At 42.9% G+C, this 16,155-nt stretch overlaps 1 protein-coding gene across 1 annotated transcript; it reads right to left on the minus strand.

Moving 5' to 3' along the window:
* Positions 1–6,404: 6,404 nt before the first annotated feature.
* LOC138066137 (N-acetyllactosaminide beta-1,6-N-acetylglucosaminyl-transferase-like) lies at positions 6,405–14,745 on the minus strand. Its single transcript, XM_068933749.1, has 3 exons — positions 14,682–14,745; positions 9,983–11,132; positions 6,405–6,550 (listed from the first exon to the last, which is right to left on the minus strand). Exons 2-3 carry the CDS (start codon positions 10,902–10,904, stop codon positions 6,405–6,407), a joined length of 1,068 nt encoding a protein of 355 aa, XP_068789850.1. The 5' UTR covers positions 10,905–11,132; positions 14,682–14,745.
* Positions 14,746–16,155: the final 1,410 nt, after the last annotated feature.

A 16,155-nucleotide genomic window follows, 5' to 3' on the forward strand; every position in this document is an offset into this window, starting at 1 on the left:
GTATTTGCCACCTCGGAAAAACACCTTCCCAGTGAACCATATTCACCAAATACTATTCCATGACCGCTTGCAGCTGCTCTAGGAGGAGGAAGGGGACAGCGGCAGGTCCGGGGACCAAGCCGTCCTCCACCAGCTGCAGGAGCTCAGCTCCATTTTAGCCGGTCGAGAAACCTCCCTCATGGATGCAGCGCCCTTGCCAGACTTCCTCCCCGAACCTAACGCTATCAGTTCACGTTCACCTACTCTTTTTTTTTTTTTTTTCAGTCCTGCCCAGGTTTTCTAAGAGAAATTAGATTTGTTTTGTCAGCCCGCGCCATTTTACAGAACTGCACTAGGGAGAGATCAAATAGCTAAACCGCCGCTGTCACGAGGGTGGAGAGAGAGGGAGTGATGAGCAAGGGTGGGTAGGATGGGAACGGTAACCTCTTAACCCTGCACAGCAACAACGCTAATGCTTTCTCAGACCTGTACTCTTGAGACAAGACGCAAGAACCATCTGCTCTGAAATCCTGATTCCTCTGTTCTCCTGCTTGTCCTGCAAGACAAGTTCTCCCACCTGTCCCTGGCAGGGCGGTAATGCTAAGGATATGGGGAGTCTTTAGAAGAAGAGACTTTCTTTCAAAACAAGATGGAAACAATGGAGAGAAAACCCCATCACCTTCCTTGAAAAACACCCAAGGGCTCAGTTTTATGTTTTTCACCATAGATGTTCATTTCAGTGGGGGATCTGAGTGCATGAAAAGTGTGGAGGGGGTGGGGGGGCTAACTAAAGTAAACTCAAGATTGGCAAGTCGTAAAGCAGATCTCAAAACCTGTAAAGAAGGAAATAAAGATGGGAGGGGGGGAAAGGAAGCTCATTTAAAACTATTTCTTTCAAGACAGTGGTCTGAATTAAGGCAGGACATGCTTTCTCCTTGAGCACAGGCTGCTGACGATCGTCAAGGAGCTGAACTATACCTCCTTTTTTAAATCATTTGAGGAATAATAAGGAAAAGACGTCAGCTCCAGTAACTGTAGCTCCATTTAGCAGTATGTTTTGAAGAGTTTTTTCGGAGTTTTTACTGACCTTAGTGTGTTTGGCATGGGGAAGGTTGCAGTCCTGCACTGAAGGAGATGGACTGTCCAGGGCTGGTCAGGAAACACCCGTTTCCCTGAGTAGGAGTGAGCTGAATCTGCGGAGACTCATGAGCTTCAGGGACAATAGAGCCATTCTGTAGAAACCATGAACATCTACACTTGCACTCTTTCCTGCATGGTTCCACTTACCACCATCCCAGCTGCACAGACTGGCTGCTGGCTACAGGGTTTGTCCCTTAACTTTAGGTGTGGTTAAAAGAATTTCCAAGTGAATTTGCAGATAGATGAAAGGAGATGACACTTTTAGGTCACTAATTGAAGTTTGCCTCCAACAAAAACAGGGGCTGTAGGCTGCTCAGTATCTCCCAGGAATTTATATTCGAGATAAAGGCTCTGTTACTGCAGCTGGGCTAAAATCTACTTGGTTACATGCATGAATTCTGATAGGCATTACCTGATGCCAGAATTTAGGAAAAAAAAAGAAAATTTCTTTAAATTGCTCTCATGTAATTTTGTTCTTACAGGAGTCAGGCTGTTTGAAGCCTGTTACACAAGTATGTAATAAATGTGAAAATAAACGAGAAGAGAATCAAGCACAGGACTCCAAGTTCACTTATTGGTTGTGGCGTTTCAAAAAACCTTTTTGAAGACATGTCCTTACACTGTCATCAGTAAGTAGTGTTTTTAGTGCGAAGCAAAAAAGAGCTACTGTTGCATGAAGCAAACAATTAGTATGAAGCAAATGGCTGCTCGTATTGAAGGTGGTACTTTATGCAATATGCAGTCATTGCAATTTAAGACAAAATCGTATTTTAAGTCATATCATTTACAGGTGAATTGTAATCTCTGAATGGTGGATAGAGGACAAAAGTAATTTTTCAGAGATTTCTGCCATGTAGCAGGTGTATTTGTGATTGCGGCTACTGTATTGCAACACCTTCCCTTAAGCAGGTGTTGCAAAAGAGGAAGGTTTTGATTACTAGATTGCAACAGCTTTGCTGTCATAACACTTGGTACCAGTCACAGGAAAGTCCCTGTTTTGTATACCTTATTCCTATGAAAAATTCTTACTCGATCAGGAAGTCTCATTAAAATAATACGGAATATGAACAAGAGAACAAATATTACTTATATGAGTAATGTTGTATACATAGGTACCAAATACTTTCTTCTAGAACATACCTTATTCAACTAGCTTCACTTTTTGGAATCATTTAAAAAAAGCTTCTGCCTTTCTGTCTGTCTGTCTTTTGAAGGGTGAGCACTAACCTAAGGAAAAGGAAAATTTCAGCAGGCAAAACACAGCCACAGTGATGTGTATTAGTATGCTTGATGCGTTGCAGAAAACATTATTCTAAAAATCTGTCCACAGATGACAGTGGAATGGAGAGGTACTGAAATATTTGTGAGTGAGTGGAAATAATTAAGTTGCTATAGCAAGAAGCTCAGTGTGGGCTAAATTGTCTGAATAAAAACCAGGTATTTTGTACAAACAAATGTCCATGTAACAAAAATTATAATATGGAATTGTCAAGTGCGATTGGTTAATATGCTAGCAATGCTTCTCAGAATTTCCTGGTGTTACTCTTGTATCTCTGACCCGCAGCCAAGGGATGCAAATGAAGTGTTCCTTGAGAGCCACTACCTCTAATGTGAATATGAAGCTACTGCTTCAGATTAACTGCAGTGGATTTTTAACAAAGAGAATATCTGTCTGTCTTGAAAGTGTACCAGATTAACTCAAAGCATTACCTGCCACGTATCTGGCATTATACGAGACATATTGTATGCCAATTATCTTTCTTGGTTTTTTGTCTGCCATTCAGCTCTCAGCTAAGGGCTTGCTATCAGAATGGCATATATATAGTTTAGAAGTTTGAGGGTAGTTTAAGACTCCACTTGCAAACAATATTGTTTGTCAGTTTGGCTCCTCCCTGATCCTGCACAGAAGGAATACGTTAGCCATCCAACTCAGAGAGAGGTAAGGTGAGCCTGATTCTTTGCCCTTAGGTAGACACAATATACAATTATGTAAAAAAACACTTAAAATTGTGGTAGGGACACAGCTGGATGAATATTTGGAACAGCAGGCAGAAGGTAGAATGCAAAGTCATTTTCCATGGCTTTCCAGTCTCCATATCAGATTAGCAGCAACAGGAGAAAGAACTTCACTCAAAGATACCAGGTTGAGGTTGCTGATGTCCCCAGATAACCTGTGCTCTCAGGTGAGCTGCCTGGAGGCTCTGAGACTCTGTCCAAACTGCCTGGTCAGATCAAGGAGCAGTCAGGGCTTGTGTGCCATAGTGCTTGCACAGAACGCTATGGGGTGCCTCCTGTGATAGTCAGCTACTGAGATGTCATGCTGATGCAAAAGTTTGTCTTATTTTGTACCAGGCAGTGACCTAGCAGGCTGTATACCCAGTGTTCCTTCAGGGCTAGCATATGGCAGAAGTGAGATGGTGCTCCTTTCTTGCTTTTTTCCATCTCTGGGGCACATCACCCCCAAGTGGTCCCCATTTTGCAGGCTTCTTGCAGAAACCAGGAATAATGTATCTGTTACACACAGATGACATTTGTTCTTCAGGCTACGGGCTAGTCCTTTTAAGGTACTTATCTGGGCTTTGAGGATGCACTCTTGAATATTTCCTTAGAGATTACTTATTAGTTGGAAGGTGTAGCAGACAAAGCAGCCTGTTTATTTCATTATGATTAATGTAATAGAACGTACTGTCTATAAGAGCTTCAGCACAAAGAGCTGAGCACACAACTTTTGAACAGATAGAATTTCTATAAGGGGACTTACTTTAAAATGGGACTTCCTTTAAAGTTCGTATCTCCATGTCCTCATTCCCTAGATATATGTCTTGAATATATTTTTGTTACTGATACAATTAGCACAATAATATTCCATTGTTGCATTCCCCAAATACATCTCATCTCTATAGCAGAATGAAAATTGTACAGAAAATGTCAATGAATTTTCGTAGTGATATAACACTTGTAATAGCTTTAAATAATTCTGGTCTTCACGTCCAAGCTCAGATGTTTAAAAATGCCACCAGAATGCCTCTCTGAGCTCTTCTGATTTGATTTTGAGAGGAGTGGAGTACTTGCAACTCTACTTAGATTTGCAGGCATTGCAAGCGGTCAGCATCTCTGAAAAGCAGACCTGCTACTTAATGTTGGATAGAGATGTCTGACTACTTGCATGGATACTAAAGAGTCTACCGAGGGTGAGGCGAGGAAGAATCTGCACCAATGCCTCTCAGAGACATGAAAATAGATCTAGACTGAAAGCTATGCTTGTACAAAACTATATAGTTCCACAAAATGCAATTTAATTAATCCAGCTGTTTAGAGGGTTAGACCCATTACAAGTGCTGTGTTATGAATGTCATACAGCAAATCGCAAATAATTCTCTGCTCTATAAACAAGGTGGTACCACTTCTGCAGATCATCCCAAACAGTAGGAAAACTCTGTCAGTTCCAACTCTCTGTATACCAGATTAACTTGCTTTTAAGAGCTGTTTGTCAAGTGTAAAGAATATATTACTTTAACTAACTACATTGGTTCAGCTTTTCCTAACTTTCACTTAATTACCTTCCCCTAAAAAAATAACCTTTAGGTTTTAGAAGATATTAACCGCTTTATAATAGATGAGGGAAAAGCTTTTTGGATACAGTTTTGGTATTGTCTTCATGAATGGTTGCTGTACTTAGGTTAAAAATATAGGGCATAATGGAACACTGTTTTGCATGACTGTGCAATCGTTTCTGTCTGTGACCAGTGAGTATGAAATTCTGTCTTTCTTTTCTGCATTTTGTACGCCCTTCACACAAGCGTAAAGATTCCACAAGAGACAGCAGTGCAACATCTGGCTATTGGGCATTCAGTTATTCCTTTTTACAAATGGACAAATAGTGATAATCTCAACAAGATGAGATTTATTTTATGCTGAAAGAGGTTATTCTGTCTGGCATTAATGAAAAGAAACACTGACCTCTGGATTTTTTTGTGGCTCAGAGAGTCTATCTGGTAAGCTTCTAGTGGGAACAGAACCTGCCGCGGCAGGACATGCCTTCTCTCAAAGCACACAGAGGAAAGAAAACCTCCAGTGGTGTCTGGAAAGCAAAGTGAACCTCAGGGTCACTGGGAGGATTTTGCTGGCTGCACTTGCCTTTTCAAGATCAAGCTGCCCTCAGCTGTCTACATGAAGGCTGAAAATGTGGAAAGCTGAATTTGCTTTCCACTGTCCCTTTGGCATCTGGAATTAAAGAAAGGGGGCCTGGCATAGGCCAGGCAGAAGTAGATCTCCCTGAGTTGGTATCTCACAGCCTCTCCACTGGCCTGAAATTTTCCCCTCTGTGAGGTAGGTGTAAGTCACCCGCTTGTGGCTTGCCCAAAGTGAATGTCCTTCAATGTCTGACGGAGGAACAGGACAGTTACTTTTACAAGCTCTGGCAAAGCTCATGTTATCACTACTTGAGAACTGAAGCACATAGGACACTTGTGAAAGACGTTATGTGCTTTAGGCCTCCAACTTAAGGCAGCAGGCTCTGATTTTTGTAAGTGCTTGGCACGTTCAAGTGATCAAAGCCATAACGATGCCAAGGTGCCTAAGTCCCTTCAAAAGTGTCTCCCTACTCACTAGCCTTAATAAAATCCTGGAGCCAGAGCAGAAACCTGCATATTAGCAAACTCTTCTCCAATTGGCATTTTTCTTACTGGAGCAACTGACTGTTAAATTTACATGTGTTGCGTGTGCATGTTCCCGTGTCAAACTGAAGAGAGAAGTAAATAAGAGTTGTACTGTGTGTAGAGGACACGCTGAGTCCCACCCCCTGCGCTGCCTTTAATCAGGTGGAATTGTAAATGGTGGCTTGAGCCAGGCTAGTGGCTCCCTGTCACTGAAGGTCTGGCTTCTGTTTGTCTTCTCCCTCCCATTTCCCTCAGCCTTTTGCCCATATCTCTGTGTTCCCCCTCCCTTTTCTTTGTACTGGATTTAGTGCTGGTGAGAGTATGTCCTGAGCCAGTTCATCTCACTGACTCAGAATAAAAGTAGATTTTTTTTTTTCTTCAGGGCTAGTGAGTTGAATTGACAAAGCTCTTGGCACAGGGTTCGTGCACAAAGGGCAGAAGGAAGGCATGAGCAGGAGGCAGGAGAAAAATTCCCGTTTTGGTAGCAATGAACTTTTAGAGCCCAGCTGTCCTGTGCAACCTGACCCTTAGTAAACAAGCAGGACTGGTGCCAGAGAAACTATGCAACCTCGCTGCAGGTGAGCCTATTCTTAAAAAGCAGTTTAATCCTGTAGACAGAACGTTAGACTAGGAAGCAGGTGCCAATGCTCTAATTCTAGTTTTGCTCATGGTCCATTTTGTCACCTTGGGCATATCACTTTGCTTCTCTCTGCCTGCTTCCTCTTCTGTGAACTGGAAATAACACTGATCTCTCTTGTAAAATTTGTTGGTATCTGTGAAGAAAAAGTGCTGGTATTACTTCTCCGAACATTTATAGTCCTGCATCCTGAAGAACTGTCCCCTGAGATAGCCTGAATCCCAGCAGAACTTCCAGAAGCCTTGTTTATGCTTTGCTCATGTTGCGTAACAGTAGGAACGGTATTTTGGCTTGGAACAGGATTCAGTATAGCCACATCGAGGAATTCAGTGGCATTAACTGTGAATGTACACCTCTGTTATGGCTTCCAGAATCTTCTTCTTGCTCTACATGAGCACAGAAGGGAGAGATGGAGCCGTGATTGTGCTGCTAGACTGGGACTTGAGATGTTTTGTTCCACTAACCTGCATTGAGGCATTGTATGCTTCTTATGTGACCTTGGGGAAGTGATTTAGGCCTACTTACTTCAGTGGTGGTAAATACTTTCCCTTAATTTCTCTGTATTTCTCTCCCTTATCTGAAAAATGAGTTTCAAGATTCTTCTGTCACGTAGGAGTCATGTGGGAGATAAGTGGCCTGAGATAAATACCAAAGATAAGTTATGACTGTTATCTGAAATCCAACCGAATGGGAATTGAAAGTCAAGAGTATTTAGGGGCTAAGAAAATCCTGGTCTTCATTTTATGGCTCTGGGTAATAAGCTTGTTATTTTCAGATTTGGGGAGCAAACAACCTTTTCTTATTATTTATCTGAACTGAGGAGATGATGGCTGTCTGCAGCTACAAATATGTGCTTGGATTAGTTCTTTTGCAATATGGTGTACATCCAAACTTGTCCATAAATGGTCTCTATTCTTGCCTGAAGGCCTCCAGCTAGACCACTCGCCGATGCTATTACATCCCTTTAATATGCATGAAAAGCAAAAAGCAAGTATCTTGGTCAAATTTGCACAGAAGGTTTTTATAAGAACCAGAAAATAAGCCCAAGCTAATATCCCACGCACTGAAGGGGACTTCTCGCTGCAAGCGTCACTCAGCGCTCTGGATCTGACTCAGATACATTCAGGTCTGGCACCCTGTGCTGCACTTAGTAGCTTGCATTCAAAATTCTGGACAACAGCAGCCCCTAGAGTACGTCCATCAAAGCTGCTTGGTCGCTTTTGTCATGCTAATGTGAGGGAAGATGAATTATTGAAGAGGAAAAAAACATTTAATGTGGAAACATTCCATCTTTTCCAGCTTTCTCTTTCAGACGCAAAGAGAACAAGCACCAGCAAGTGCTATGCCAGTGCACAAAGCTGGAAAGAGGATAATGATGGAAAAAAACAATAAAATACGCAGTCTGTGTAAACCAAACGGTGCAGTACAACAAATGATGCCCATCTGAAGCTCCCTGACTCTGGAGAATATATCCATGCCTAGGTTTATTGCTTCTGAGGCAACGGACTATGATAAGATCACAGCAATCAGCTTCCTGAAAAAGTCAGCTAACTACCAACTAATAGTAGATGATGATGATGATGGTGATGATGATGATGATGATGATTATACAGTAAATATCTAGTTCAGTAATCACGTGGTGTTATCTTGTGCATGCCACTTGTAAAATTTAGTTATCAAAGAGCAAGAACTATTCTCAGATAGAGTTATATGGTTATTTCAAAGCAGACTGGCCTTGCAAGATACACCTACAGTCTGCTTTTTAGCTTAAAGAGTTGCTCTGACTCTTTGTTAGTGCTCCCAGTTTTGTTCTCCACAAATTACAACAGGGGGAGGGTGAAAATTGTAAAGTCAAGAGAAGAAATGTATCCTTGCTTCCATTGTTCGTATCTCTACTTTGGGCTGCCATGAAACTCCAGGGACTCAGGAACAGTAAGATACTACCTGGTGCTTTTAAAAGCAATGTGAACTGAGGAGAAGTCCTGTGCGTCTTCCAACCCTTCTCCCACTCATATGAACAAGGTAAAACTAATTAGAAACACATAAGGTAGAAGATGAAAATATTAACTCTAATTCTCTTTCTCTGAATGAATCCTTGAGCCTGTACAATGGAATTTAGGCAGCACCTATGTACAGCACCTACATGTTGTTTGTAGGTGTTATAGGAGAGCTGATGTGTGTGTTTGTGCCCACAGAGAAGCCCTTGAGGCTTGGAAGCAGATTCAGATCCTTACACACAGCTGTACTTTTTCCTCCTCTCTTTGTGGAGCTGGAGAGGAGAGAAGAGAATAGGAGCAAACACAAAATACCCTGCCAGTTGCTGTTCCAGTTCCCAGGCTTACTGAATTTATTGCAGACATGCACCCTTTTTTTCATACCAATGCCTAGTCTTCACCCTATGGAACCACAGATGAAGAAAATAGTTTCTTGAGTTCCCGTTGCTGGTCCTCAGTGATACATAGGTATATGTTGTTTATACAATATCCTGCTTCTCCAATCATTCCTTAGTACAAGGCAGGAATATATGTAGTCTTTACATAGTAGAGAGAACACACTGTCTCTCAGGGCTCAGATTTTCAGAAAACTTCACTTAGCTGTGTGTTCTCCAAGCCTGTGGGTATCCATGCTTGCATTTCAGTGAGGCAGAAAGAATATCAAGCCGTAACTCTGCCTGGCACTGGGGCAGCCATCCTGGGGCTCTGGGACACTTGCAGGTCTTGGACAACCCAAGCAGGGCCCCCACCTGGGGCTACACCAGCAGGCTGGTAGCGGGGCTGCTCTGGCTGATCGGGATCCCTAGCTCTGGAGTAAGGGAGCTGGCTGGCACTGGTCAGGTGGGGGTTCATATTTTTAGGTGCCTAACTCTTTGGCATAAACATGTCCTAGGCACCTAAATCCTTTACTGCCTCTGTACCTCCATTTTCAGCCTCACAGGGAATTCTGAAAATCAGTATCTGAGAGATGCTGTAGCGTGGTCCATAAAGGGGCTGAGGCTGCAGGGTTCCCACATTCTTTTTGTGGGTCTGGAATCAGATTTTATGGCTCTGGAGTCAGAGAAAGAGAGGGAGGAATTTGCTTCTATTTGTGGAAAAATAAAATATCTCCCACCCCAATAAAACATGTTGTAGAGAACACCTTCACTATAATACATACATAGCTTAAATTGGTTATCTTTCTCTTTGTTCCTTCCTTTTTCTTTATTTCAAATTTTTACAGGGCTTGGACCAGCTGAAAATTCCAAAGATTTCAATGAGAACTAAGATCCTTTGGGCTTCTGCTCAGATGCAAAGAGGTGATGCATGTAGTGCATGGCACAGAATAATATCTCCCTGAGTGGTCAGAAAGCTGGACACGAAGGGCAAGTAAGCTTGTTTTATAGATCAACCTAGTATATAAATCAAGATCTGATTCACTTTTTTCGTCTAGGCTTTATCAAAATCAGCCTGAGATGTGTGTGTGTGCGTGCGTGTGTGTGTGCGTGCGTGTGTGTGTGTGTGCAGGTTCACATATGTGCATGTGTGTGTGGAGCTTATTTATCTATAGAAGACAAAAATAAAGGTGTACTCACCTGGGATCCTATTGAGCGTCACCCAGAAGTGCTCATCAGGGCTGTAGGTGTCCTCGGACCAGGCCAGTAGATCAATGGCACGCTGGTCTTGGAGTACAAACTCCACAAAGGGCCGGGTGACGGCCACGTATGCCGAGCCAAAGTAGATGGTAAGGTTGTGAGGTGGGGGTGCTTTCTGTACAAATGTCCACAGCATGAAAGAAAACAAAGTATATAATTGTTCCCTATGTACATACTTGGTGCGCGCGGTGATGTGGGCCGGCGGCAGCACGCCGGGGGTGACGTTTTTGCCTCTGAAGGCCTTGAGGAGCCGGATGATTTCCCGGTTGGTCTTCAAGGGGAAGTCCTGCCCGCAGGTGTTGAGCAGGTACTTCCAGGGCACGGCAGAGGCCAGCAGGTCTCTCATGCAGTTGAGGTCGGCCCGCAGGCGGGATATCCCGCCGTAGACCACCCGCTCCATCCTGGAGGCGAGGAAAGCGTTGGGGAAGCAGCCCACCAGGCGCTGCACCGCCTGCTTAAAGGCGGCCGGCGCCTTCTGGTCCACGTGGACGCAGTAGACGTTTTGGGGCATGTACACCGCCCTGAAGAGCCGCTCGAAGGTCTCAAACTCCTTGTGCAGGGTCATGATGTAGGCGACGGGGAAGGCGGCCTCCTCCGCCGAGAGGGCGCGGGTGATGTAGTGATTCTGTAGGACGTACTCTGTGCAATTGGATTTTTTGAATGATGTTTTCAAAGTGTTTTGCTTCAGAAAGAATGCCTTACCTTCATTAAGTGCTTTACAGGCTTCTGCTAACTCTGAACTCACTGAGAGGTTCAGTATCCTAAGAGATTTTTGTGCATGCAAATTAACAGTATAGAAAACAAATGGAAGTGAAACACTGAGAATCAGAACAGCAAAGAAGCAGTGTCTGAGTGTATTCATTGCTACTTGAAAAAAAAATCCCACCTGAAATGTTGCAAAGAGGTCAGAGCAAGCACCACACAACGGCTTTTTCTGCTGGCTGCATTTGCTTCTTGCTGGAGAGTACGCGTGTCCGTCTGATGCATAATATACAGCTGTTGACCTTTTAATACAGTTTCTTAGTCATCACTGATGTGATAACAGCATAAGTAGTGAATGACTTGCAGATGAAAGCTGCTGCACAGCACCCTGAAGATTAAACAGACAATGCATATTACAGGCTTGGCAAAGAACATCCGCAGCTATATATTTCACAGTGGCCCTGAATTCAAATTGTGATTATGTTCTGAACTGCTCTGTCCCTCCCTTCCCTGCATGAAGTATACAGCAGTAAAACTTCCTATATGTGCACTGTGTGACTTCATATTTGCATTTTGTGTAATTCTGTCTTTTTATTCACTTGATGTCTCAGGGACTTTTTTTCTGAATGATTCAAGTTTATCAGCCATTGCTATTTCATAATTATGAAAGGTTTATTCAGCACACTATAGTACCATATAAGGCCAACAATACTTATCTATAAAAAGCAGAAGAATCTTTTTTGTGTAAAGTTATATCAGAGCCATCAGGTTTTTGCAGCAATATTTTCCTCATTTGTAAATTTGAAATCTGTTGCTGCTATACAGCAAACTAGTTTGTGCTAAATGATGAGTTGTGGTGAGCTCCTGGCTTACATCCATCACAAGGTACCGGGTTAGCAAAACCTACTGTTTAAACTATTTAAGCTAACCTTAGCCTCCTTAATAAGACATCCATGTTTCTAGGAACTCTGCATGCATTTGATATAGCAACATGCTTGTACAACGACAGGCTGTGGCACAGCTTTGCCTAAAGCAAAATAATTAGTAACTCTCTCTTCCAGGAGTCAAGCTGCCTTGGACCGCTGTCTGAGAGAACTGTAAGTCTGTTAATATGGATCTGCTTTTTCCAACATCATGTCATTATGCTCCAACATGAAATAACACTGAGGCAGTATCAGCTGATCCGAGGTTATGCCAATACATGTTTTTATTGGGCAATCCAGCATGCTGTGAAGCAAAGGAGAGAATACTTTCATCTACATCCTGGTTCATGCAGACAAGCTGCTACAAGCAGTGGCAGGTCCAGTGCTTTTCTCCCATCCTGGCCTCAAACAGTCTCTAGGAGACTTGGTTCAAAAAGACTGAAGGCTGCAGGCTATGATTCCAGCCCGTTAGCTATAATTAGAAGCTGCAATGAAGAGAGAGGCACTGAGCAAACTTTGTAAAGATTTGTGGCCAGATGGTCCAACAAGATGGGCACTGATGCAGGACGCAAGACAGACCTGCGTGTCAAGCTTGCCCTGTGATGTTAAGCAGGAGATTCTTCAAAGACAAGCAGCTCCGCACTGAGGAAAGGTGAACAGCTTCTTAGCTGACACTTTTAGAAGCTCCAGGAAAAAAAGTCAGCTAGGACAAATAGGGATAGCTGTGGCCACAATGGGATTTCCACGCAGTCGTCTTTGCAAAAACACCCTCTTCGTAAGGAAGGTGAAGGAGGGAGGACTGCTGTGATGGAGCTGAGGGGCTGGAATACAAGTGTGCAGAGTCCCAGGGAATTACATCTACTCGCCTGGCACTGCCAAGAAGTGATCTGGACAATGTTGTCAAAGCCCAAAAATACAGATCGTTAAAAGAGGATTTAGAGAGATGAGCAGACAACTGAGCTGACAGCCTTTGAAACTGCCCAAATGCTCTATATTTTAGGCACTATGTAAACTGCTGCACAGCTAGGAAGACTTTTAAGAACTTTAAAAAAAAAGAACTGTATTCAAGGAGGTTATATGGTCTTAGGTGTTAGAATTTTGCATTGCTAATTTGGTCTGTAACAAACAGAAAGCTACATTCAGAAAACAAGAGATAGGCCTGCTCGTCATAGGAATGAAGTGCAAAATTCTAGTGTTAAATTTAGCTTTTCTGTGGTTTGTTTTTTTTTATGCACAGACATTGTTGCAACATGCTTGCAGCAATCCAGGCTGTCCGTGATCCTTTGGTTCTACTGGCTTCAGGGAAGGAAGAATACTTGCTTTGTGCTACTACTTAATCCTGGTGCCTAGATTCTCTGTCATGGGTATTATTTAAAAATTTGAAAACACATATACAAAATGATTGCTCTGGAAGACCATGCTTTCAAAACTTTTCTTTTTTACTAGCTCTACCTTGTACTGATCTTTGTGAAATGAGATCTGGTATAATCCATGCCTTGGATTATAGGCAAAATTTAGAAAAAAGAGCAAGGAAACAAAGAAATAGAGTATACAAGGCACGTGGGCTGCCTTAATGGGAAGGACTCTTTCTGAAATATTAATAGGTTGTTTATCTTACAAACTCATCTGAAACGAAGTTGAGATGCAGTCAGATCTAGATGTGAATCTGAACCATCGTATGGCAAATATCAGTGAAAGAACGGTAGGGTGGCAGGAGACTTCGTGATGCCCTTGTCTTCTCCTATTGCAGATTACACTGGACCCCAGCATGTTTTAGGTGCAAAAAAAAAAAGTTGCTGGGCAAAAGATAATAGAAGATCAGATTTACCGTGCTATTCAACTGAGGTTATGTAAGAGGGTCTATGCTGGCCAATCAACTGGAAAATACTGTGCTGGTAGAACGAAAACTACTGCTGAATAAGGTTTGCAGTCTGGCTTCTTTTTATTCTCCCCTGGACTTTCATTGTGACAATTCTCATTTTGGCATTAGAGGAGCTTTTAGTACGGACCGTGTAGTGGAAACACACTCCCTAGTAAGATTAGCAATTGAAATGACTTCCGTGTGGATGAATGTGAATAGACCTTTCCAACCAGCAAAGATATTATGTTAGGAATATTAGTTAGTACTTAGCAAACTGCTCCTGGCCTTAATCAGTATAGGTAATTTGTTTCAATTCATTTGTTAGCTAATTAAAAAACAAGATACACAGGATTTGCACATCTAGGTTGTATGTTCCTATGTGTTCCTAGGTTGTGTGTTCCTATGTAAGTTCCTATGTGGCTTTGGTCAGTAGTCACAAATGCTACCAAATGCATTTCATGTCTACTTGGAGTCACTTGGCATTTTCTATTCCGTTGTTAGAACAAAACCATCCATATCATAACATTGCTTTCCATGACCCTCATACGCAAAGCTATCGGTTTGAATTGGCACTATTTTTCCAACCACAGCAGAGGCTGCTGCAAGTAAACACTTTCTCCTCGGTGTGGTTTTTCTCGTTAGGAAGTATAGGTAGCCACAGTTCCCAAGTAAAGGATCTCCCCATCTCTTACACCTAGTGCCAGCTGGAGTTGGGGGAGCTGGGAGGGTTGTCAGCTCAGGTCCTCTGGCTGGAGGAGGGACTGCCGAACAGGGGAGGCTGGCTGGCTGGCTGGCTGGCTGGTTGGCTTTCGCTGTAACGTGTGATGAAAATGCTTTGGTCTTGTGCTGCTCTTTGAGTGCTGTGCAATGCAAACAGTTTCCAAAATACTGTTCTCTTTGAGCAGCCCTGCCTGGCACTGATCGTTTCTAACATGCGCCTTATTCACATGCCCCACCTGACCTGAAAGGTATCTATGCAATCTATAACGCAGGGAAAGAGAAAGCAGAGTCTCAGCACAGTGACAGTTAAAGTTTATTCCTATATATTCTCTTCTGTCCTCCCCTTCTTCCAGGTCACCGCAGTCCCTGCCACTCCTGCAGTGCCCAGCCAGCAATAATTTGGCTATTCAAAGAGAAGAAAACACAAACCTACCTGGAAAAGGAGCTCCCAGGCACACACACTGACACCGGAGAGTCACAACGCATCTGCACTCACAGCAAATGGGAGGAGAGGTGAAATGACACATCAAGGAAAATGCTAGCTCAGCTCACATGGTACAGTAAAATCATCAACTAATCCAGCCGTACACAGTCAGTGGACACATATGTCTGCACAAACAGCAGAGGCCAGACAGCACACCACCTCATCTGTTTTTGTCTTGCTATGCTCTCAAATTTCAGACATAGAGACTCTTACATTGTGGGGACTTCATTTTTATCTGAATTTGCAGCAGACTTTTAGATTTAAAAAAAAGGCAGGAATATGTAAACTACCTCGTCTCCAGCAGGGCACATTTTGGAAAGCAAACTTATAATGCTCCAAAGCAGAACACTCCTCTGCTCACTTTTCTGAATAATCTCTGCGTTTCCAACAGGGATGTGTACTTACCTTTGTGAAAACAACTCCTTGTCAGCTGCTCAAGAGCAACAGCACTGCGTTCTCTTCGTTGCTCGTTTATCCTCCTATGTGGAGAAAGTAGGCCATAATTAAACATGTTTTAATAGAGGACAGGCTAGCTCTGATGGAGAGGTTGGCTTTATTTGGTTAAATATGACTGGATTTTATAAATAATACTTGTATAGTCTAGGCACAGAGAGAGATCCGTTTTCTAGTTGCAGGTTAATGTACATTAGTGTACACGTGCAGCTATTATTTGCACTAGAGGAGTGCCCAAAGGTATTTCATACTGGCTCTTGCAAATGTGTGGGCACTTGCTTAACTTTATGGACAGGAACCCAAGGAGTTTCTGCCGATCAGTAAAGCTACACTGCTGGTCTGGCCCACTGTCGGGTGTTCAGATTTTGTCTTCTACTAAGCGCTGTCAGTTAAAGATACTGTCAGAACCCAATTTCAGTTCTAGTTTGCTGGGTAAAAAATAACTTCCTGATGTATGTATATTAACGGAAAGGAAAGGAAATGTGTAAAACATGAAGCAGAGGGAAAATGTACCATTTAGTACCCAAACGTTATTAAGGTGCCAGGTGAGAGCAGTTTCTCCTCTAGCGCACTCTGCCAGGTCCCTCCGTGGCCAAGGGCTGCCCTCCAGCCACATTCCTCTTCAAGGTGCCTTTGCAGCAACAGGAGTCAAACAACCCCATCTGCAGGATGTGAGTGACCTGCTCTGCAGAGCAAGGCCAGCCGTAAGTGTAACCTGCTGGTGTGGATGTCTGAGTATGCAAGAGAGAGTGGCTAAATGCATCAGTCCTTATATTTCAAATGGGCCCAGCAAGCACTTAACATTACCTTGCTCCTTATTCTAGCGATATAGTTTATCTCTAGGTATGCAATGAGCAGAGAGTCCTAAGAGGTCTAGAAAACATGGCATATGAGGAATGACTGAAAGAATTAAGATTATTTCTTCACCCCTCCAAAAGAAAAGGACATCTATAGAGAGTCTTAAAATATG

Source organism: Struthio camelus, chromosome 2 (assembly GCF_040807025.1).
Source record: "Struthio camelus isolate bStrCam1 chromosome 2, bStrCam1.hap1, whole genome shotgun sequence".
NCBI lineage: Eukaryota > Metazoa > Chordata > Aves > Struthioniformes > Struthionidae > Struthio > Struthio camelus.